The following is a 26,536-nucleotide window of genomic DNA, read 5'->3' on the forward strand; positions in this document are numbered from 1 at the left end:
TTTTGATAGTTTAAAAATGATAATACAAAGATATTACAAATTTGGGCACTTTTTGGATTGCTCTTTTAATTTCATTTGTATAAAATTACTTTATACATTTTTCCTACCTAAAATTTCATTTCGTGTGAGACATTGTGGAATGCCCTACGTCCTGTTGAAGAGATTTCTTACTTTTTGAAGCAATATTTTAAAATATATTTTATAGTTTTTTTGCACAATAAAACATTTAAAGGATGGAAGATGACCAAAAAGTTTTTGTAGTTTGCATCTCTTTTATAGATAATTTTCTCTCTATAGCTAAACACTTAGAAAATTTCTGACATAAAAAAGGAGATAATCCGGTTCATGAGTGAACTCCTTTACCCAGATAAGCAAAATTTTCGACGCTGCTTTGTTTTTAAAAAAAATTAGAAGAACAAACACACATTTCTTGAATTTACATGAGTGATAGATCATTCGAGAATCCATCCCATGTGATGCAGCTGAATGATCAATGTGTGAAAATGGAACAGTTTCTGATTGAGACGTGGTTAATGTCATTTTATCTTTATTATCTCATGGTTGATTAAGTACTTAGATTACTTAATATTGCCGAGGGCAGCAGGCCAGAAAGCGATCTTATGTTAAAGTTTCACTAACTTCAATTATTTGGATTCCTTGGCTAATTCATTCTTGTTTTTGTGACTTTTTATGCACAAACCATTTTATTTTATTTACGGTTTGAGACTGTGACAATTAGGTTAATTTTAATTTCTTATTTGTTACACGAACATTTTGTTTTCCTTAATAAGGAAAGGATTAAATTTTTTATGTGCACTTTTATTTTCGTGTTTTGAATAAACAATTTTAAGGGTATTCTCCTTATTATTTCAGGATAACATTTGTATTTTTGAAGAATGCCCGTCATTTATATAATAGCCTTATCAGGACCTTTTTTCATACTTTGCTTATAGCTTTTATCATTCTGTAGAATGTCTAGTATTACATACAATGCCTAGGCTTTTCAAACTCGGACCAGGTATTGACAAACTTGGTAATTTATTAAGTAGCTATTTATTTTCAACTCTGTAAGGTGCATCTTAAGCCAAACTTTAATCAATTTCAATAAGCCTTATTGGAGAATAAATGCGTGCATATATTAATTAAAATACTTATTTGTAATAGAGCATTCAAATAAAATTTTTTTTCACGCAAATGGATATGAAAATCGCCACTCATATTGATTTATTTGATAACGTGGAACAAATCAAGTTGAATCAATTTTAATAATCATAATTTTAACAAATGACCCGAATGGACAACACGCGGAGAGCGTGGCTCAGTGATGTTTCCTTCACTGAAGCAATAAAAACAACTCAGAAAAGAGAACATGGTGCAGTTAGCTGATATTCTGTTATAATTTAATGTATAGTAATAATTAATTCAACTATTTTGAATTATATTCTTTTAACAAACTTGATAAAACATATCTCTTACAACTATTTTAAAGCAATTAAAGAGTGAATCAATATAAAAGTTTTGCTCTAAATATTTTACTTTAATGAAAGCACTAATTGTAAAGGTATATCTATTAGCAAAACCTTTCCGATTTCAAAATTAAATAACATTAAATGTGTTATATTTGTAACCAATTCATATTTCTTTCATTGGGAGTTGAATGAAGTCAATGTGTCCACAATAACATCACGAAAATATGTGATGTTATGTCGAATGCTGGTTAATTGAAAGTATACAAAGCAAAAGTTAAAATCAAAATAAGTTAAAAAAAACGTATAATTTATATCCTGTTGTTAAAATTTTTATTTCATTATGCCATATAATAAATTCTAGTATAAGCTGATTGCAATCACCACTTGTTTATTTTATTTTATTTATTTAAAAAAATCTAAATTATACTTAATTTAAGTGAACTATCATTATGTTCTCATAACAAAAGCATTCAAACGTCTTCTTTTCTATAACAAATTTAAAGATATTTGTTGTTTTAAAAGTTCCTAATCAAAAAAATGTAAGAAGTTCTTAAAATATATGAGGGGAGGAAGTGAAGTAAGACTGGGTAACTAAGATTAGAAAGCCTGTTTGAGCTAAATTGTTCGACTTAATGAACTTTCAGATATAATTAAAATATTCAATGTTTAGTTGTGTACAATATATCACTCGTAAAAAGTCATAGGTGCATTATTTTTATTATAAAAAGATTTTTTTTTTCTGGAAAAAGTTAAATCACTCAATCAATCATGGGATATTTAGAGATGCTAGAATTTAAGTGAAAAAATAGCAAGCATTTCAATTTTATAGGAAATTTAAGAAAAACATGAATGTTTTCTTTCTCTGCAGCACAGCATAGACGCACATTAAGGGGCAAAGTAGCCTTACCCAGAGAGCAGAGGTTATCGAAACAGAATAGTGTTGGAATAAATCTTTATTGGTTAAGATATGAATTCTTAGCAAACGTATAATGAACTGGACAAAAATAATTTTTATAACTGTAATGACCAATAAATAAGGATAGTTTAAAATAAAGAGTTGACACAGTAAAAGAATCAAATCTACACAGATACCATGAAGTAATCAACACGTCATTACTAGTAAAGTGTAGAAGAGTGAAAGAGAAGTGTGACTATTTTTTATTGGATGAAAAGAAAAATTTAATTTGGAAAATGACCCTTTCATAAAACGCGGAGTGGAAATCGTACACCGTAAGAAATTAATATTCTGACTGTGGGGAGAGTTGTTATCGACAATGTCAGCCTTCATCTATGAAAAGGTACCTCTCCATTGAATCGAGTTAACATATCTTATATACTAGTGAATTAGAATTATATATTTGTAGTGGTAGATGCACTACAGTACTCCCCCACCAGAATAATTTTATCTGTGATAGAATCGATGAATGGGTATCACTAGTCGATTTATTGCTGCTTTGTAAGAAGCCGAGAGAGCTGTATTAAAATCACCACCAGATTTTTTGAGTACTGATCGTGAGAGCTGTATTAAGTTCACAATTGGTGACTAGTGAATGAATACGTGCATTTTTGTTTCTGTAAGCTACATTTGAGAAGCTCTACTAATTTGAGGATTACGAAGGAATGTTGGCACTTTTCAAGTTTGAAAACTTTTGGCAAGTTGTGAGAGCAAATTTCTTCTCTTGTTGGACTTAAATATTTTGGATTAATGTAAGAGATGCCCGAGTCTTTGGAAACTACTGGTCAACAAATTGTTCGTGTCACTGTAAAGCTGCCGCCTTTTTGGAGAGCTAACCCAGAGGTATGGTTCAGGTAAATTGAAAGTCAGTTCACGCTTGCTGGAAGGACAACAGAGTCAACGAAATTTCACCACGTAATTTCTGCTTTGCAACCGGAGGAACTAGCGATTATCAGCTATATTATTATCAGTCCACCTGTAGATGAGCCTTTCACCGCTCTGAAAAAAAAGAATGTGTGCTCAATATTTTGAATCTGGAGCACAGTGCTTAAGGGATTTAATTTCGGTAATGCAAATCTGCGATCGCCGTCCTTCAAGACTGCTTCTGGAAAAGCGGAATAAAGCCAGTGTAAGAATTAGCGATGAGCTTCTTAAATCTTTATTTTTGCAGAGGTTGCCTACTAATGTTCAGCAGATTTTGGCGATTTCCTACGATAACCTAGACAGACTGGCAGAGATGGCTGATGGTAATATGGCTACGACAACTAGCGGACAGTCAGTCAGCACAGTTGCGGGTTTGACGGATCATCCGGATTTGCGGTCTATATTGACAGAGATCACAACTCGTCTCTCACGGTTGGAAGCTCGTACAAGTGGCCGATCAAGAAGATCTAGTCAGAAACGCTCTTCTAGCCGAAGTCAACATACTACGAATTTACAGTATTGCTGGTATCATAAAGAATTCCAGCAACGAGCGACAAAATGCCGACTTCCATCTTCGTTCCAATCGGAAAACTATTGAGGCCGTCATCTAGTCAAAAGGGTGACGGCAAAGCGATGATTCAGCGGCTTTATCTGACAGACAAGTCTTCATCCTCACGTTATCTCACCGATACGGGAGCGGACGTTTCTGTTATACTGCCTCGTGCTGCCTATGCATCTAGTGGACATATTGCGCAGATGAAATTGTTCGCAGCAAACGGTACGACCATTCCAACGTTTGGCCAACGCCTGTTGAAATTAGACCTGGGACTCTGAAGAGAGTTCAGCTGGCCTTTTATCATCGCTGCCGTGCCTCATCCAATTATCGGAGTAGACTTCTTGTGCAATTCTGGGCTATTAGTCGACATCAAAAATGCTGCAGTAATAGATCCTTTGACCAAGTTGCAAGCAAGAAGTACCCGATATGCTGGGATTTCTTCAACGGGGAAAGTAATTTTAGAGAGCTCTAAATTACACCATTTGTTGTCTTAGTTTCCTGCTCTGATTAGGTCAGGTGTCATGCCAGATGGCGGGTCGAACCCAGGAACTTAGTCAGGGCATCAAACAGTGAGGCTTCGAACTGTGTTCCCTGATGTGTTGTGATTCGTAGGGGTATTCCAAACCTAGCAATCCATCCGGCGTAGAAAGTTGAAGCAACAGATTTGGCTGATATATCTGCTAGCGGGTAAGCTTCTGGCCACTTGGAAAAACGGTTGACACATGTAAGATAGTAGCGAAAACCTTCTGATGGCGACAAGGGACCTACGATGTCGATGTTCACATGCTTGAACCTGGCATTAGGTGTAACAAACGTACCAAGCTTGCTCTGCGTGTGACGTGTCACCTTAGAACGTTGGCAAGCCAAGCATTGCTGAGCCCATGTCCTAAAATCTTTCTTTATACCAGGCCAAACATATCGCTTCTCCACCAACCTTATAGAAGCTTTAATACCTGAATGTGAAATAGAATGCAGTTTGAAAAAAACGTTTTTTCTGTTCACTTCGGGAACGAATGGCCGAAACCGGTGGTAGATACATCAGAAAACAGCTCCATACCAGGGTCACCTATTAAGAAAGGTTGAAGTACCAAAGATGAGTTACCGGTTAGAGCTAAGATTTTGGCTAGTTCTTGGTCACCTTTTTAGTTGTAGGCCATTTCTTGAAAATTGACGTGGGAAGGTGTTTCTATGGTAGCAATGTTTACTCTGGAAAATGCATCTGCAACCACGTTATCTATTCCTTTTACCTGCTGAATATCTGTATTGAATTGGCCAATACAGTCCAAATGACGCAAATTGTCTTGGCGAGCACTTATCTTCCTTTTGTTTAAAGGCAAATATAAGCGACTTGTGGTCGGCGTAGATAGTAAATACACTACAACGTGGTAGATATACTACACTGACAAAACAAAGGTGCTTAAAAACTTACTTTTTTGAAATAAACTTTTATTGTAATAGTAAATGTAAAAATTGTCACATGAAAATAAATTATTTATTCGTTATTTGAATTTGTTTTTATTGTTACACACTTTTACACACTTCATGTCATATTTAGCTTGTCGTAGAATGAACAAGATTTTGAAATAATTATTGAATATCTTAAGATTAATCTCATGTTTCAGTCTACCATAAAAATATTTTAAGTTTTATTTCGAATAAAATATTTTTAATTGAATTACAAGAAATAGACAGTTTAGCGGTATTTATTCGATTTTGTGGCGCCATGACGAGTTTGCCGTTTAGCGTTTGGGTACGTTCTCCCTAGTAATACTATGTTTTTAAGTTTGCATTTAATTTAAACCAAGTATTTGTGACATTTAATATACTTGCATGTAATAAGTATGCATTTCAGAATAAATGTATAATTTTTTTCCTAAAAAAAATAAGAGACATTTTTTTAATGTATTTTTCATTATATCCTTTAATAATTTATGTACTGCACTTTTTATTTCTCGTGATTGTTTCTATAATCAAAATTATTTTAATGTCCCACTTTTTTCTTACAATAATATTAACTATGAGGTTAAATACTTTATTGTTAACTTTAAGCGTCATGTATACTTTTTATGATGTTATTTGAGCTGATTATATTGATCCTCTTTTGATAACAGCTAATGTTGCTTACAATATGAAACAGTTTATTATTAGTAATAAAAATATTTTGTAATCTCTAAAAATTTTTTACTTTTCTTTATTGGGAAAGTTTTAAAATAACAATAAGAATTATATTTCCCGTATAAGAGTTTTCATAAAGCTTCTCATTTCAAAAAAGAGGATTAAAGTTTAAACGTACCTTGGTCTTATTAGAAAATTAAATATTTTTTTTTATAGCTGGCGTTTTTCATCTTATGCTGCTTGAATAATTTATTTTTTTGTAATACCCTCCTTCGCTAAAGTCTTTGAAAACGTGATAAATTTTTTAAATTGATTCAAAGGTCTTACAATTAATGAGTCGCGATATATTTTTATTACTCTTAGTTTTTATTTTATTTCACTTTCTTTCTGTTATTAATAAATACTTTTACCTTAAACTGTTTCAAAAACAGCAAAGCAATAAGAAGGTTTTCAGTGACTTCTGTATGTTTTAAACACACTTATGTTTTCTTCTGACTCAATAGGTCTGAAAGCTCTCAATGCATAAAGGTTATATTAATCAGTATTCTATTAAAAATATTCACTGCAAATAAAACTTTGGAATAAATTTTGATGTTTAAGTAATAACTTCATGTTTTATATTTATTTAATACCCCCATAAAACAAAATAAATTACTGAAAAGAAAAAAGCTTTTATAATTTATAAATAGCAGCATTTTTCTTAGTCTAACATAATTTGAATTTTCTTCTATATTTAGAATAATAAAAGAAAGCTCATCACAACAGCGCCCTGGAAGCGAGAATTTTTCCAGTTCTCTGGATGTATGTTATTTAGCTATTCCTAACAAGTGCAATGTTATATTCTTAAAGTAGAAATTTAAAATTTGAAAGGAAATGGATGTAGAAGAATAACGCAAATCGCTAAATGATTCGAGATCTCTAAAAGCACTTTGTGTACAACAGTTAAAAATCTTGGTGTAATTTTAAATGCAGCAGAACAAAGCATTCTAATTTCATGCCAACGTTCTCGTGAAGCAAAATTTCGAAATCTAGAAAAAGCATAAAATGACATGCTAAAGTTTATGCTCATTATTAAAAGATGTCATTCGGAAAAAATTTAAATGTACTTTTAACCTTTTATTTACTATATTAAATAAAACTTTTACTTTATTGACATTAAAAATAAACTGCGCATTAGTAAGATTTATAATTCTGTTTAAAGTGTAGGTTCCTTTTGCCAAATTAAATCTAGTATTTATGAAATATAAGTAAATATTCGCATCAGTTTTATGTAATTACAATATAGCCACCTCACATTATAACGTCCGTTTTCGTTTCGCCCACAGGGATCATTGAGCGTCTGCTGAATAAATACTATAATTAATGTAAAAAATAATTCAAGATAACTTAAATATTTAAATTAAATATCTCTCTGATTGAACATAGAACAGTATAAAAATACTTTTAAGTAAGAGATAAATAATTTAGAGACCTTTATAACTTTATCTCTATATCGACTATAGATTTCGTTTTTTATTTAACAATTCCATAGTATAATAAGTAAATTATCATTATTAATGTTCCGTTAGCTTTAATCATGCAGAGAAATGTTTGAAATCTGCTAAAAAATGGAGCAATAGATAGATGTGTCTTTTAAACTATGAGAAGTCACCAAGATGCCATTTCAGATCTTGGAAGAAAGGAAATATTTAACAGGGAAAAATATTTATATGAACTCTTATAATTTTATGACCGCTTTGATAGAAAGAAATATCTATATATTTCCCACAATACGGATACAATCAATAAGTCTTTCAGGAGAAGCACTCTGTAGAGTAACAGTTTGAACTGCGAATATTACTTTTAGCATTTATGTTCACGAATTGCACTCTTAAAACTCATTTTCAAATGACCGAATCGTACTCATCATAAGCGCAACCTATTTTTGGCTAATTTCTTTTCCAAATTCTACATAGTTAAAAAAAGTTGAGTTGGATATTTTATTTAATATAAAAAATATATGTTGTCCATTTTTCTTTTAAGAACTAAGATGCTGAAATTCTAAAATTTATAATCCTATGCGCCCTTCTCTCCACCCCGCTCTCTATCGAAATGTGCTTCAAATATTGAATCCAGAGTAAAGAAGCAATCGAGTCCCTCTGTAATCGTCGTTTAGGTTTTTATCCTTATTCACTTTGAATCATTGCATTTTCACATTTTGTTTTGAATCCCGTCCTATACATATTGTCAGCAATTACAAATTTTTTAAAACTCGCATGCTAAATATAAGAATCAAATTACAGAATTTATACAGAATATGCGCTATCAAATTTTTGTGCTATTTTTCTTTTTTCCAATTAAAAAGGAACATAAATACTCCCTTTTAATCAGTTCTCGAGAAATTTCTGGAATGAGGGGGCGAGCAGCTGAATATAATGTTCTAACTTAAGTTTATTACACCAAGGTGTTTGTTAACTTCGTGACAGTTCGTCGTCAGAATAAGAGAGTATTTAAGATTATAAAGCATAGATGTCAGAGACTATGTAGACTATGTCGGGGTGATGCTTATTCATTTGAGATTGATATCTTCTTTTTTTTAATCGTCTTTTTTACGTATTTTCATGCAAAATTTCACTTGTTCAATATATTAAGATTTCTCTGAGAAAATATTTTTTTTCATTTACTTTTAAACATTTAGAGTGTATTTCAGCTACTGGGAGTTTCGAATGGCACATAGACTCTAAAATAAAAGACTTTGAAATGCGAATCGTTTTGAGTTCTTATGTTCAGGAAATAATTCAACTCATTTTGTTCAAAATTTGCATTTTGTCATTCGTAACTACCTATAGTCTAATAGTTCAGGATAATAAGAGGAGTTACCTATTTTTGAATACAAAATTTATTTAATCGCTACAAAGTGAAGTAATTACAAGCAATACGTATTTGTTAAAATTAAATCTTTACACAAAATTTGCTTCAGATAAATGTGATAAATTTTGAAAAATAAAATTTAAAGGCCCACTTTTTTAAGATATCTCGGATTATTTTCATCCACAAAACTCTGCATTTACTGTCCTTTCCTGTTAATAAATTTATGTTTAAATATTAAAATGTAATCTAAATTTTGAATGCTTCTTAACCCCTCTATGTTTAAGACATTTTTTAAAAAATATTACTCTCTTTATCCAAGAGTTGTTTACTTTTGTTGTGCGAGTTGTTGTAGGTGTTTGTTAAAGATAAAAAACAAATCATATTTTAGTAAAAACTATTTGTATTACCCTGGGATGGTAGAAATTTTTTTTGTTTGCTTTAATAAGTGTTTTCAAGTTAAAATAAATAAATCTTGGAGAATTTCTGATATTTATTTGTCCAAGCTAGAAGGTATCGTAAACCATACCATTAAAGTGATTTAAAATGATGAGGTGTGTTTGAAATGTTCCAATTTTTCACGACTTGCACCGCCGACAAATCTAATAAAATGGCAGCAATGACTAACGAATGACCACACCCATTTAGTCAAAGAAAATGGAATTCAAAGATGATTGACGTGGGAGTCATTTTCTGCAGCCTATCATCTTCACTTCTTTTTTTTTTTTTGGCAACATTCGTGTCAAGGTTTCTTTTCTTTTTTTAAAAAAAAAGAAAGAAAGAATTGCTCTGTATAATTCACTAATTGGAGACTATGAATATGCGAAATCATTCGCTGAGGGAAAAAAGTGTTTCTAGAAATTCTAAGAATGAGAAAAAAATGTACCCATTACTTTGAAATGATGCTCCATTTATAATATCTGATGAATTTCTATTCGTCAGATGCACCAGTATATGAGTATGTAATATGCAAATAATTTATAAATTTCAGAACTAAATATTGTTTTAAGTATATCAGTTATGTATTTGTTTATGCGTACAAGTATCAGGTATTGTCTATAACGTGTCATATTCCTAATTATTACTTGAATTCTGATATACAGTCACAATTTCAGTTATACATAGAATGCAAATATTGAATCTGAATCATACATACTAATAGGCATCTAAATACTTAAGTTATATGGAAGTTATATACATATATATATATATATTTAAAGTAAAGTGCAGAAGACTGTTCATTTTTATCTAAATCCAATTTTTTTTTCATTTCTCATCTTTGGGAATACATAGTATTTGAGCCGAGTGGAGGATTATTGAAAGAAGAAAATATTTTAATTTCATTGAACTAAAACATTTCCTTTTTCCCACGAACTTTGATAGATTTAAAAAAAGCCTGACGCTGCTTTTCTCTGATAAAAAAAACCTTTCTAAGAAGAAAATTATTTCGTCTCTTATTCTTGTGAAATCACGAATTTTTTGACTCACTCACGCAATATGAAAAACTAGACAGATATTTTTTTATTTGTTTGATGGATAATAATCCTTATTTTTTTTATCGCTTTTTGAAAAAGATTTTTATAATTAAAACGTTAGAAAAGAGAACGAAAATCTCCTAAAATCTAAACCAAGTTTCTTGTATACCAAATCAAGGGATAAAAATTCTAGATATGTGAAATTGAGTGAAAAGAAATATTGATTGCTGTAGGATACTGCACCACGTGATTTTGCAAACTCATCCTGTCCTGTTTAATTCTTTATTCTTTTGTAGTAACCCATGGAGAATTATATGGAAACTAGTTCTCCTCTATTCATTAAGTCATTGATTAATATATTGAAATACTTTTTATTTATTTATTAAAAATTTATCTTATGGAACAAAACAAATTATTTTATAATTCGCGTTTAGAGTCTACAGCATCATAAAAGATAACAAATCAATAACGCAACCGTAGACTTACCATTATGCAAAATAAAAAAGCAAAAAGTTATCCGAAATTGGAACTGACAAAAATGTTTAAAAAATAATAATGAATACTTAATTGTATTCAACTAAGATATTTGATAAGTGAATGAAAAAGATCGCAAGCACACTCTGTATTAAAAATAGAAATTATAATGAAAAAACACAAAAGTTTAGAATAATTGTGTGCGTCACTCTTATAACCGTTTATTCTAGCGTCTAGAAATTTGGATGAAAGGATCCTAAGACTCGTTCAAAAATTTCAATTAGATCATTCGGAAGAGATGCTTGAAAAATGGAATTTTCTCATTGGTTAAGAGTTAGGCATTGTTTTCAATTAAATTATGGACGATAATATTTAAAAAAGGTATTTTTAAGGTAACATCAGGTATGTTTGCTAGATAATAGGTCTATTTGATCAAAAAAAATTTATTGCACGTTCTTTAACATTCAATTATTTTTTATCCGTTTTGCTAGATAAACACAATGATCAATCTGAACGTGGTACCATGGGCGCCACCATAATAGTATTTCTAAAAAAAAAGCAGTTGTTTATTTTGTTTACAATTATGCTTCTAAACGTGTTTCTGTAAATCTAAATAACCTAAAACAACAGTAATAAAGTTTAAAAAAATTAAGTTCTGTACGGAAAAGCTTAATTAATAAAGAAATGGTATAAATTCGTTTAGGAGAAACGTAAAGCATCTCCAAAATATTATTGATGCCTAATTAACTTTGATAATAGGTAATAATTGAACTGAAAAAATTATGTACTAAATAACAAAACTAATGGAAGAAAATTACTTATTTGTTTAGAGAAGCCGTAAAATAATTGCCATACTATTATTGACTCCAAAGATGATTAATTAATTGTGGGAATAGGTGCTGCTTGAAACAAAACCAAAAACTGAAGGGAAATGAATGAAGATTCGGTTTAATTTGCCAAGGAGAAAAATAAAAAATCGCCGTACTATTTTTGACGCCAAAGTTTTCATTAATTTTGGTAATAGGTACAAACTGAGATAAAAAGAAGTTATACTCCAAAAGGCAATATATAATTGACGTCATAGACGCTTAATTAATTTTGGTAATAAACTCTACTGGTGTTATGGTAATTGGTGCAGTAGTATGTACTGTGGAAAGAATTTTTTTTCCTCTAAAGGAAATAGTGCCAGAAAAAATCACATGATTGTCACAAATGTTTACTGTCATGAGTTGACTTCGAACAGCAACATCACACCAAATAATATTGAATACAGTTAAATTTTATTTTGAAGGGAGGAACTGCTGAAAGCGTGTTCCGCTTAATCTAATAACGTAAAGCTACAGGCAGGGGCAAAAAAACAATAATAAATACAAAAAATCTATATATATAATCTAAATTGATTGTGTTCGTAGTGTCTTTTAATTTTGTGCATGATTCAATAGTGTTGTTCAATACTAATTTATTGATCATTTTATTCCGTACGATTTTTATTTCACCCTGTACGAAGAGTGGGTATTTCTCTAGTGATTAATAAATTTAAAAAGCAGGTGCTTCTTTTTTTTCTTCGAAAATCGAAGCAACTAAAACAGTGGAGGGATTTCGAATGAAGGATCAAATGTTTACATAGGTATGAAAGGCAATTTCTTGGAGCTCTTGTTCCTTCGATATGAGTAGAGTTATTTCGTTCGCTCTTTTTTATGTTCCCTTGAGATTCACTTTGACTTCGTGACATTAGATTTTTAAGGGGACTTCAAGTGAGTGGATGCTTTCTCATGAGAAAACTATCACAAACTACAATTCTACTTTTTCCTGAATATAACATATTAAAAGTGGTAGAATAAAAAGTAATTGACCTATTTATATAAAACAGTACCCTTACTACTTTAAATAAATAGGCCGATTTAGCTGTAATATTCATTCCCTGAGTTAGTCATTAGTTGAACTAAATAGATTTTCATTAATTTTAGTGGTAAGGCATCGATGTGGTTCTATGGCATGAAATGCTTGAGAAAACATTTATTTAGCTTATTGATAAAACTTTGATGCTTTTATAATTGTTACTTTGCAATAAACAATCATTTAACATTCAAATCTGTTTTTCAAATATTGCGAGATTTGTAGAAATTTCTTTATTCACCGTCTGATTTACGAAACCTCTTGATTTATTCTTCTCACTGATTTGTGATGATGCGAGCCTTTACATTCTTTTTCATAACTATTATTTTTTCTTCTTCCGTTAAAGCACGGAAATGTTAGGATGACCGTCGGACATTTAGGGGACCACTCCCTAATGATTGCCAGACCAACATCTTAACCACTGACGTCACTATCCTAAGTCATGAAATATCCATCGATCTCTTTTTTTCTCTCCTCATTTCGGTATCTTTCATAAATGATAAATTCGGGAAATCGAAGGACAAGTTCCGGTGGAAATTTTTTTTTTCTTTCTGAGAACAAATTGGGCTCTGGTTGATCGATATTTTAGTGCGCCGCATAAATGTTCCTTTTATTTCCTTTTTTTTCTTCTTGTGTGTGAATGTTATATGAACTCCCCCCTTCTTTCCATTACGAAGTAAATTGTGGAAAAAGGTCTCAATTTCAATTGATGGATTCTTGATTTTTTTCCTTACTATAAAAATAACAGCCTTTTATTACTGCATTTATTAAATAGAAAGGAAATCAACGCTTTACAATCTATTTTTAAATTTATTTTAAGGCCTTAAAATTAAATATTTTTTTAATAATTTCAAAAATGAATTGAACTAGAAATTTTAGTTTGTAGATATATATGATGTATAGTGTTTTGCATCAACAAATTTAATTAATTTTTAAAAAATTTCGATGATGCATAAAATTTATAAGCAGAAAAATATTTTTTATTATTTTGAAAATTATTTTATTATTTAGGAACAATTGTTTGGATATACATTTTAATTTAAGAAATTTTATATTTATTATTGTATAGTTGTTACTTAAAACAAATATTATTTAACTAAAACTAAGTTTACTTAACTGTATAATTATACATAAACAAATCTCTTTAGAATTTATTTTAATGCTTTAAAATAAAAGATTTCTTTCAATAATTTCAAGGCAAATTTAATTGCAAACTTTAATGGGCTCATATATGAAATGTGTAGTTTGATGGATTAAGAAATTAAATTGTCTTTTAATAAATTTCATCAATATATAAAATAATGAGCAGAATTTTTTTTTATTATTCAGAAAATTATTTTATTATTCAGGAAAAATAGTTTGAATATAGATATTTATTTAGTAAATTTAAACGTATTATTAAGGAAAAATAATAACTGACTGAAACTATATTTACATGATTGCGTTTCTTTAAATTTTCAATTTTTTTGTCTCAGTTATTTTAATTTTTGAAAATGAAATATTCATACAATTTTTACTATTTTAATATTTGATACAATTTTTATTTTTAAACCATTGTTAGGTAAAATCATATTGAGCTGATATAAAACGAATTCTTAATTTTTATGATTAAAAAATTAAGAGTAGTGCGCATACTATTATACATTTTGATTGGAAAATCTATCTTTCATAATCGATAGTAAAACTGGGAAAACATTTGAAATAACAAAAGAGAGAGAAAATCTTCAGGTATTCTTAAAAATTTTCTTGTACGCTGTAGCAGCCAGCTAGAAATTTTTCACCGAAAAAGTAACCCTCTACCAATTTATCTTTGAGCAAGTTTTCAATGTTTGAACTAACTCTCTCTACTTAAAATTTCTCCTCTAATATGGACACCAAGTTTTCCATAAATAAGATAACAGACGATGAAACTTTTTTTCCCCAACTAGTCTCAGTAATTCCTTCTCTTCTTCTTTGAATAAAATGTATTTGAAAGTTGCAATAAAACCTTTGCTGTTTCGTATGGATTCACATTTATTCATAATTTAATACGCTTACTACTCTATTAATAAATATCGGGAATGTTTCATTTAAATCAAGAATGCTTAACTATTATGTAAAAAGTTTTCTGTAATGTGTTTAAAAATTTAGGTAAACACCATGTCATAACAAGTGTTTCATCTTTTGAATAATGTTCCAGCATTTGATGCCACTTGCATCAGAATTCGTCAATGCCTTAATGTATAAGGATCACCCAAATGAACGAGAAACTACAGTCTATTTTATAAATGGTATAATTTAGTATACAAAGGAAAGAAACAGATGGGATATATCTCGTAGGTTGAAACGAGTGAAGAAAATGGTTGCGGAACCGATTCTCAACGGCATCTTCAGAGCTGTCTTGAGTGAATCGAATATGTGGTAGTCACACGGCTAGACGTCTGAACTGGTTCGAGAACCTTTCAGTGGAATTCTGGGAAATCCCCAAGCGGATTGCATGCCACGTCGATCTTCATGCAATGTGGCACAGTGCGTGGTAGCAGTGACAGTCATGCCTGAATCATCGACTTCGAAGAAGCGCAACTTTACCAGCTTCAGTTGAGGAGGAGGAAGAGTGTCGTCATTCCATGTTTTTGGATCAAAGTGATAGGCGTGTGATCCTTGAAAGGAACTGGCTCCCCATTTCGTGGTACTGCATAAGATGTTGCATGGAAACAGGCAAACTTTAAATTTTCTATCAAAGGTTTCGGCACCCATTGCTGGTAAATTTTTGGAAATTGCAACCTTTCATGCAGTATTGTGCGAACACTTCCTTTTGCTCATAGGTAATTTCTCCATTGCTTCTCGAGTGGTGATTCAGCGATTATTTTTTAGCGATGGCCACACACATTTTGCATTCAATGGCAGATATCACTAGAACTAACTTTTTCCACTGTTAAAAATTGAACGACCGAGCGTTGACGCCGTTTGGAGCCACACATGAGGCTTTTAACGGGTTTCTATGCAAGCATCTGACGATATACCAGCACTCTGCACTTTCTGTAGGAGCAAGGGAAAGTCATTTTTATTTTCAAAAAGTGGAGTTATTACAACAATGCCACTTTCATTTGGGTCATCCATATGTATAAAATAGAGGAAAAAACATTAAATGAATGACTCTTATACTTAACTATAAAAGCACTTTTAAGATAATTGGAACCTATTAATAAATTAATACTTTTGAAATCCTTTAAAGAAATTTCACATTACAGATGTAAAGTTAACATTATAGAAGAAAAATAAAACGCTATCATAACCGAATAAATCCCTAGTGAGAAAGAAAATACGTTAAAAAATAAAACCAGTTTGATTGCTGGATGAAAGAGGAGTCGATTGTTCAAAACATCTCAGAGTTTTATCAGACACTCGACCAAAAACAAAAGAGACAAAAACAAAAGAGACATCTTGTCTATATTTGTAGTTCTTGAAACTGGTACGATTTATTTGAAATACGATTGGCCTCACACTTTCGGAAACAGTTTATTCACACTTACTTGAGGAAATGAGTTCTGTTATTTTTCTGAAGGAAATAAATGCAAATCAAAATTTTTTGCCGAAGTCACATTCTTTTGCATTTCTCGGATTGACTAACTCTTTTTTCCTTAATAATAGGTGAGATTCTGTGCCATGCTTTCTCTAAAGTTCCTGTACAACACTCCCCTCGGCTCTTTCATCACTGGTTGGCGCAAGAAAAAGAGAGAGTCGGGTGGCAAAGAAATAGTGGTGGAGGATTCTTCTCAGGATCCAATGATGATGGCCTACATTCACTCTATCCCCAGGGCTCAGTGGTTCAAAGGGGTTCTGCTTCAGGGATATCTGGTTCACCCTAATATTCTACAAGGTCTCGACGAATTCCAAGTCCGAGAGGATGACGTTTTTATCATCACATATCCTAAATCAGGTAAAACTGTCTTACAACATATTTTTTGAAACTAAAAATTTCAGTTCTTTTTTGATGTTCCAAATGTTACTAACCTAAACGTGTAAATTTTTGCGGAAAAAAAATTTATTGCTTACAAAGTATTTCAAATAACACTCTCCATTTCGTTCTCATATAAGCTGTTTGGAGGGTACAGTGCGCAAATAATAATAATAAATAACGGAACACTTTGAATAACTTCTAATACAGTGATCGGATCTTCACATTTAGGAATTCAATTTTGATGGTTTAAAGGGATTACCTCAAATTTGAAGATTAATGAGTGCAAACGATATTTTAAATTAAGAAATCAGATACAAATTTACTCCATCTCTTTCTCTAAATGAAAATACCAGTGTTTGACACTATTAATAAATAATAAAAATAATAATAAATAGTTATTAAGTAAAATTTGCATTAAGGAATCTAAACTTTTTACCGCTCTCTTGACTTAACAATTTGGACCTTATTTCTCAGATTACGGTTAACCCCCATATTTTGAGATTCAAGAGTCCGAATCCACCAAAAGAAAAAGTTAGGTTTATTTAGATAAAGCACGTTTTTGTGCCAGATTTCGTAACTTAAACTATCGCCTGCAATCATTAATTAGCATATTGTGGATCACCTTTTTATACCATTAAGATTGAGTCTTTGAACGTGAAAATCGCTAGATAAAAAATTATTAAGTATGGAGCGAGCAAGCATTTCTGTTTAGAAGGAGGAAGGTCTATTCAAAGTTTGTATTTCTTTTTCGAGGAATGACCATTGTTTGCTCAAATGATGCATAATTACTGTGAATAACCTTTTTCCTAAATGAGGCCTGTTTCCGGCACAGGAAGTCAACATTAAAACGCATTTCCAGCTTCTGTAATGATGTCAAGAGTTTGTATTCAATTCAAATTATTTTCATTGCAGTCATCTTACAATACTGTACGTAGATTTTCATTTCAAATTGAACACTTCATGTTTAGAAGTCATTGAGAAATTTTTATTTTTCTATTTTGTGAAATTTAGTTATGTAAAATAATACCTTTAATAAGATCATAATTTATATGCGCAATCAAAAAATCTGTCATTGTAGTGATCAACATTAACAATCTTTGAGAAAAAATACCCACTGCTTGTAATTGTAATGAACTTTATTGAAATTGATCTTTAATGTATACAGTTAATATATCCTAACTCAGTTCATAGGCTTACGTATGCCCAACAATTAGTTCAACAATTAGTTCGTTAATGTATAACCCATGCTTATTTTTTGGAGCATAACATTAAGTTATTGTCAGTGACCATACATTTTAAAAGAGAGTATTTACGGACACAATTCTATTGTATGGTCATTGAGTAGAAAATTTTTGCTGGTCATTTTCAATTATCAAGCGATTTAATTTTTTAAAATGCTTCTTAAAGCACTTGACAAAAGGAGAGCATCTCGACTGGAAATCCGTTTTTGGGCCCATTAGCAGAGTGTTATTTGAATTTAATATTTGAAGGGAGTTCTGCAACATTTCCCCCCCCCCTTATGTTGCCGTCTGCAATATTAAAATAAACACATTTCAAACAATGATTTAATTTATCATTTTCTTTCTAACTTATTTCTGGATCTTGCGTGAAAGTATTCTAACTTTTAAACATAGACGTCAATATATATATATATATATATATATATATAAAAATTACATTTGCATATCATACTTATATATTTGAAGTAATACAAACTCACATTTACAGAGTTAAACCTTAAATTAAAAGATTTTATGGAAATATTTACTACTTTTTTATTTGGTTATATATCGAACTGAGTGTTTTTGTATCGAAAGTTGAATTAATACAAAGATGTGTTTCTTAAAAAAAACAAGCTTGGTTCTTTAAAAAAAACCGTCCGGTCTTAACCATAGTTTAACCATTAGTTTAAGCCAGTCAACCTGTCAATAATGATTTGCCAGATTTCGATCGAGTTTGTTTTCTGTCTTAAATATTAGTTTACTTCCCCTGAAGTGTATATAATGACTACTGACTACATAATAAGGATTCGTAAAATATGTATTACGGATGCTGATTAAAGAGCATCCTGTATATTAATTTAAGGGGTTTAAATGATTACACACAGATAGCGCAGGAGATTTGAATATATCTTTGATTCAATTATACTCTAATCCAAGAGACCATGATGATGACAAAAATATCATTTCTCCTTATAAGTCCCATAGTTCATTAGATTTCGTGGCTTTCTGCTTTATGTATTGCAAATTATTGAAACACTCTACAAGAATATGAGTGTATCGTATCCAAGTATTTGATTTGAGTTTTCCTACATTAAGTGGGTAAAGCATTTCGAGGAGTAGTATGTGAATCTTTATCGCTTCTATTAAAAGATCCTCGACCAGAATGAAATAAACATTCCGACGCACACAAATACCTCTTCGCACCTTCCCCCCCCCCAAAAAAAAATATATATATAAGAAGGAAAAACTCCCGTAGTAATAATTCAGTCGTTGTCAGTCGTTTGTAATAAAAAAAAAACTTCTCCTCAACGTTCTGCCAAGTTTTAAAAAGCAGAAACGCCCTACTACTGTTATGGAAAACTTTTTTTCTACAATTTATTAATTAGACTTTTATTTTTAAGTACATAGATTATTAGTGTTTTTTGCACTAAATAGGAGAAAATTATGGCATTTCAAAATGTTGTAAGCATTTATGTTCAAATTACGTAAAACTTCTTAATTTCGAAAAATGAATTGAAGCATTAAATGGACCCTAAATAAGACAATAATGGCATAAGACACTAATCCAGACATCAATAAGATATATAATTATAGCATTATCTTTCTAACATTAATTATCATTATAGTATTAAAACTAAATATTCCAAAAAGGGAAAAAGAGAGCAAGAAACTGTTGGTCATTTGCTAAAAACATTCTACCGAAGGAGACTGTCGAAGTTTAAGCTGCAGCAGGAATATTAATTGAAATATTGACAGCGTGACCCCAGCTCTCTTAAGCAAACACCTTCATAAAAGTTGACGACGATGTATGAAGTTATTTATGGATGAATATTGGATTTGATCGAATAAAATACTGAATATGATTTCCTAAATTCGTAACGGTTGAATGTGAGTTCTTCCATTGACTTTTAGTCACTAAAAATGTGTCAAGTGATTTAAACACTTTTAATGCACTGACGCAGAGATTACTAAATTTGAAATTTTGTGGCCACTAAATATATAATTATATAATCAACTGCAAAACAGTTATTTTAATGAGCTTTTTGTGTTGAGCGAATATTTACGTTGATGTCGTTTCCTATTTTAAGAGCATATTTGTCTCTACGTTAAAAGTGCTCTTTGTACCAATTTTCATATTTTTCTTCGATTCCTATTTTTAATATAAATTTTTGTTTGTTTCATTGGGTGAAATGCGTGAAAGTAAACGAATTTCAATTGGAATTGCCCAGACGAAGAGGGCACAGGAATAATTGATACACAAAAACAGCTGTGTAACCATTTTATGAAGATAGGTGCTCATCTGATAGCATGTAAGAAGTGAATCAGTTCGTGTAAGAACATGTATTAAAAAATTCAATGTCGTGCTGAAAGTGACGCTCTTCTTATTTTTTTCTCTTTCGATTCCGTTGACCCGCAAGATGCTTCGAAAGCAAGAATAATTGTCTTGGAAGCTCTGAATTTGGTTTCTACAGCGTTGGGCAGTGTCGACTAAAATAAAGGGCTAAAATAAAATAAACCTTCCTTGGGTTGATTGCTTCGCGGTATCCAACCAGAACATTGGTCCTTTGGATTAAGATTGCATGTCTGAAGATCTTCCGAAGTGGATGACTGCCACAACACATCCCATTACTTTTCAATTCTTTCAATATCTGATTAATTGCCGAATCCCGATGATAGTGATAGAATCGAAGAGCAAAAGGAGCTTAAAAGCATATAAGCTCGGAAACATTTGCGAATGTAAACCATAAAGCAAGTATGCAAACAATAGTAAGTATTGAGAGGTATATTGTATCTAAAAAACAAAACAAAAAGCATGTAAATATTACACATTTTTCTAGTAGTTCCCCTCGTTTCAATTTTTTTAAAATATGCTTTTTTTCTACTCTGATTTTACGTTATCCCGCTTCATGCATTTTTTAGTGTTTTTTAATTCTTGCCTGATGGAAAACACGTACAATATATATATATATATATATATATATATATATATATATATATATATATATATATATATATATATATATATATATACAAAGTATACTAAAATTGAAGAGAAAGAGAGCAATTTAATTATTGTTTATGTAAGGAGAGAGAGAGTTGTATTAAAATTGTCAGTAAGTCTTAATAAAACCAATATTAAAGAAATTATGTGAATAGGTCTTTGCCTGTAAGATTTGAATTTTTAAACACTTTGTTTGCAATGACGAGAAAAAGAATTTCATGCTACAAATAAAAAACAAATTATATAAATATATCAAAATGTTTACAAATGAAAAGTGACTTCTATACGCTATAATATGATTATAAGTATAAGCACATCGATAGATAAGTCTACGATTGATTTTAAGTATGATATAGTATACTATTATGAACTATACCAGATTAAAATATAGTTTAACAAAACAGTTAGAGTTTTTCCAGTTAGAGATAGTTAGAGACATGTTTTTGAATCAATTAATAAGTATCTAATATCATAACAGACATTTTCAAGCACTTTGAAAAATATTATTTAATTTTTCTCATACTTTAATAATAATACCTTTTTCACATGAACTATTTATTAGATACCAACAGACGTTAGAGTGAAATCTCTTTACATATGTTTCTGTTCTTTGATCTATTGTTGCCCTTTACAAATATGCAAATATACCAAATATTTAAAAAAAACTGCTGTTCCGTAATTAGAAACTTGCATGCAACTAGAATTGAACTTTTCCTGTTTTTAGTCAAATCAATGCATTTATTTTTAACATTTGTTACAAACTTTTTCTTAAGTTAAATAGGTAGTATGAAAAATAGAATCGATACATAAGACTGTCTGAATGCTAAAAACATGACAGTTCTCGATAGATTTGTGATGGATTAAATAGATCGTAGTGGCGAAATATCAAAATATTTTATAAGCATCGGTATTTAATTTGTTGTTAAATTTAAATTTAATTGTTCTTAAAAAAGCAACTTTTGTTTGTAGTTCGATTTTGCACCTTAAACAATTTTGCACTTTTTTATTTTAAATGTGTTAAGATTAATTTACTCGACGAAAAATAAATAAATGATATTTTTTTATTTGTTTAAGTCAAATTTTGGGAGCTGTCAGATATTCTGTGATTCTCATTCTTCTTTACTTTTTATTATCTTCGGAAAAGAGGTTTAACTCATCAATCTTTTCTTATTTTTCTGGGGGTTCTCTCAGTATTAGGAGTTGAGTAGAGTTGTTTATCAATGAAATGTTGTATAATGAAAAAAAAAAAAAAAGTCATACACCATGTGGTGAGGAGCAGCAAAACGACTAGTTTGTGAGGTCTGGGGCTGATCACCGAAAGAGTTAATCATTTTTGTTGTTGTTGTTGTTCATTTACGTCGCACTAGAGCTGCACAATGGGCTATTGGCGACGGTCTGGGAAACATCCCTGAGGATGATCCGGAGACATGCCATCACAATTTCGATCCTCTGCAGAGGGGATGGCACCCCCGCTTCGGTAGCCCGACGACCTGCATGCGAAGTCGAGCACTTTACGGTAGCACAGTTTAACGAGGACCAATACCGCACACCCTCGGTCCTTACGCAGACTGATCCAAGTGGTCACCCACACACTGACCACAGCCAGTGATGCTTGACTTCGGCAATCTGATGGGAACCGTGTCTTAACGATCAGTCCACTGCGGGACGTTAGTCATTTTTAATTTCGGGACAGTTATTATTTTTAGTTGGCTATTATTTTTTATTTAGTTTCTTAAGAACAAATAAAAGCTAAACGCAAGAATTTAATTGTATTTTTTGTAATTATTCTGGATAAGTAATAAGTTATAATTTTATTTTAATACATTTAGTGGACAACTGCGTTCAAACAATTTTACGGAATCAACTCAAAATTGTTTATCATTATTGGGAATCAACTTTCCAGATTATTAATCAAATAATCTCTTCATCGAGTAAAACATTGGACATTTTTGTAACTAGAATATAGTTAAGAAATTAATCGACAGCACTGGAAATAAAATTGTAATATCACAGAAACTGCAATTCTTATAATAAGCTTATTAGGTAGTAATAAATAGAACTAATAAAATAATAATAGAAATAAATAGAACTCAACCAAATTCTCTAAAATTGCTTGGTTGACAGAATTGATGCGCGTTATAACTAGACTTTCTGTTTTTTACTATCCAAAAGTAGGGAATTCGAGCAAAGCAATTTTGATTAAGAAAAAATAAATGTTATTTTTCAAAATTTATCAACTGAAAAAGGCAGATGATTTGAATCACTTTTGGCACATTCTAAAAATTTTAATATAAAATAAAATTTAAAAAAAGAAATCTATTTCGCTGTAAAGTAATTTCTTACCGTTCTTTTATTAATAGATTTGCTTAAATTAAGAAGGAAAAAAATCAATTTAAAAAATCAGTAATATGGTCGCAATTTCCAGGCGCCTTAGGAAATATCTGTGGTGGGCAGCTCACCTCTGTTGCTCATATCTGGAACGTTTTCAAAAATAGAGAGGAATTTGAAAAAAATTCTTGCAAAATTAAATATTTGAGTTACTACTTTTAAAAATTTCAGGACAATTGGAATATTTCTTGTCCATGAGACTTGTAACAGAAGTGCACGGTTTGATTTGGAATTTAAAATAAAGAAAAAAAAATTAAACTTACGTTCTCATCTGCAACCAATGTTCAAAAGTGTTTAAATAAAATATATTACCTGAAGCAGTTACAACTTACACTCAAGCCAAATTTACACTGTAAATCATAAAAAATTGCTTTTGGTCAAATTGTATAGAAAGAAAAAGAGAAATTAAATGGTTGGTAACAAAGTGGAAAAATGTAAACAAAGGCTTTCAATAGTTTTAAATGTTCCTGCAATTTCACTTAATATGTAAGGAAATGCTAAATTAAAAGTCAATAAATAAAATCACTCTAAATTTACACGATAATAGAGTGGAAGAGTAACTGAGGAGGAAATACTTGTCAGGTTCAATTGAAGAAAAAGAAATATTTATATTAAACTGAGTAGCGTAATTTGAGAATTTCATAAAAAAAATCAAATGGAAATTACAGCAATAAATTTATTATAATTATGCTAGTAACAGAGCAGAAAATAAATAAGACATCCAAACCTAGACAAAACTTTATTTTTCTAGAATACAGCAAATATAATGACAATAGCAAATATAATAAAAAATATAATTAGAAATTTGTATGAAATTAATTTGAATGTTTAAAAATGTTATTTGGCATTTTATTTCAGTAATTAAAAATGTGTGTTTTTTTTCTTTTTTGAAAATGATATATTGCATCCGAAAATTCGTTTGTTACCGAACGAGTTCAATATTAATGAGTTTAATAACGCAAAATCAATATAACTAAGCAATTAAGGCTTATTTACAATATTCATTAATTTTTAAATGTTCATATAAAAAGATTTTTTTTATTGGAGAGCATCGGGTTAGAGGGATCTAAAGTTGTCTGCGTAAAAGTATTCTTTCCATAAAGATACTATCTTTCTAGTTTAGTCGATCTTTTTTGGGGAGACGAATTTGGCATATCAAAATCTCAGAATCTATCCTACTTAAGCAAAACTTCTTTTTAACACATTAAATAACTAAATTAGTTTTTAAATAACAATAAGAGTCTGGGCAAACATTTTCAATAACACATTTCTTGAAAAAAAAGCGAGAGAAGAAAATTCTGTAGAACTTCAGAATAGAAGAGTTCCGTGGTCTGTAACACTAGTCTTTCAACAACGATACTTTATTTGCCGTGAAGCCGATTTTCCATGCATTTCTACAGTGTCGTGTTAAAAATCTCAAAATATACCCTACTTTTACAGAACTTTTTTTTATGCATTAAATAATTAAATTCCTCTTCGAAGTTTAATTAAAAGTTTAAAAAAAAGAAAGAACTTTCAATTAAAAACTTTCTAAACAAAAAAGAGGTGGAAAAGAAGGAAAGGTTGTGTCGAGGTGAAAAATTTTCTCTGTAAAAGTAGTTTTCCAACAAGGATACTTTCTCTGCAGTGAAAACAGTTTTTTCTGAGGGAACTAAATTTATATTAAATGGGTGGATTTTAAATTAGAGACATTTTCGATGTCCGACAAAAGAATATTTTTGATAGCCTTAACGGCTATAAATAAACTGTTGGCTTAGATGTTTGTGATTTCAGAAAATTCATACGATTAAGAGTTATTATGCATAATATTATAGGAATTTGTCACACACTTCATTTTCTATAAATTGTTTAACAAAAAGAAAATAGGCTGTATGAAACAATGAAGTCAAAACAAATTTTCTTCATATTTTTCCTGTTTCCAATGTGTAAAATGGCATCAAAAAACTTATGTCTTTTAATAAAATGCATTTCACAATAAATCTAGAAGATATATTTAAAAAAATTTTAATGTTCTTTTTGTTGTCCAAGAGAAGTGTCCGGTCTGCTACTGTCTTGTCTGTTGCCAACGATAATCGTTTTTAAAATTACTCAATTGATAATGTGAGGAATTTTTAATATTGCCTTTATGATTAGGGAGAAGTTAAAGAATCATGATGTTTCAAGTCCAAATGGTTTATATGTGGTAGTAAAAAAAATCAACTGTGTAAAATTGGCTGGTCTCTGGCATATTATTGTAATAATGACTTATAAAAACCCCACATGTTTAAATTTTAATTCAATCTTGATGCCGACTATCAAAACTTGAAAGACATATACAAGAATCAATATTAATCACCAAGATCGATAAATTTTAGTTTTATTTTTAAAACGATTTCAGTCTCAGAAATATCTCAAATTTGAAAATCACTCAAATACGTTTCAGGAAAATTCAAAAAATTTTTTCCTCCTGAAAATAATTCTATGGTTTGATCTAGCAGAGAAAAGAATGATTGTTTATTTCTTATTTCATTTTTCATATAATTTACTATTTTAGCTCTGAAATAATTGTCATAATTTCATTTCAGCGGCATCCCTATTTTACATTGGTAGTTCGTAAAAAAAGGGTACTGTAATTATGTTAACTGTTTTCTAATAATTATTTTCAAAAATTTTGCTTAAACATTCTCAGAAATAGCAGTTTTATCATAACTTAGTGATTCGACGACTCATTTACCGAATTCACCAATCTGGTCCCGTAATCATAAGTTTTCAAATAAAAAATACATAAAATATGTCAATTAATATAATTCAGATAAAAGAGAATATGGAGGCCATTGAAAAATTTGGACTAGTTCCATGCACAATGACATTTCAGGTCACTCTGCACTTCTCAATCTTCCAAGGTTGTTTGTAAAGTTCAGAAACACACTGCATATAAATGGTAAAATCAACAGATATGTAATTTGTTTGAAGAAATGTGTTTTTTTTTAAAAAAAACAGGAACGACATGGACAGAAGAAATTGTCTCTCTCATCTACAATGACGGCAATCCAAACAAAGTGAAGAACAAGCTTCTTAATTATAGAGTGGAGCATTTGGAAGTGGGGAGACCCATTGGCCATCTTCGACATTTGCGGAAGTTGAAATCACCGAGGTTGATGGCAACACATCTCCCCTTATCTCTGATTCCTAAAAGCCTAAAGCAAGGAAAATGTAAAGTAAGACTTTTACGAATTCAAAATAATATTCACTTTCTTTTGACAACACGCGTTTACTTTACACACTATATTATTG

The 26,536-nt window shown here is 30.5% G+C and overlaps 1 protein-coding gene across 1 annotated transcript in view; it reads left to right on the plus strand.

The window, feature by feature from the left end:
* The window catches only part of LOC107443195 (sulfotransferase 1B1), a gene marked incomplete at its 5' end in the record, with an annotated part of 110,496 nt that overhangs the window by 55,353 nt on the left and 28,607 nt on the right, over positions 1-26,536 (plus strand). Inside the window, 2 exon segments of the mRNA XM_087165326.1 lie at positions 16,342-16,630; positions 26,243-26,460. Of these exon segments, the coding sequence (XP_087021452.1) occupies positions 16,357-16,630; positions 26,243-26,460 (492 nt within the window).

Source organism: Parasteatoda tepidariorum, chromosome 6 (assembly GCF_982258835.1).
Source record: "Parasteatoda tepidariorum strain Cologne lab strain chromosome 6, Ptep-v5.0, whole genome shotgun sequence".
In the NCBI taxonomy this organism is placed as follows: Eukaryota; Metazoa; Arthropoda; class Arachnida; order Araneae; family Theridiidae; genus Parasteatoda; species Parasteatoda tepidariorum.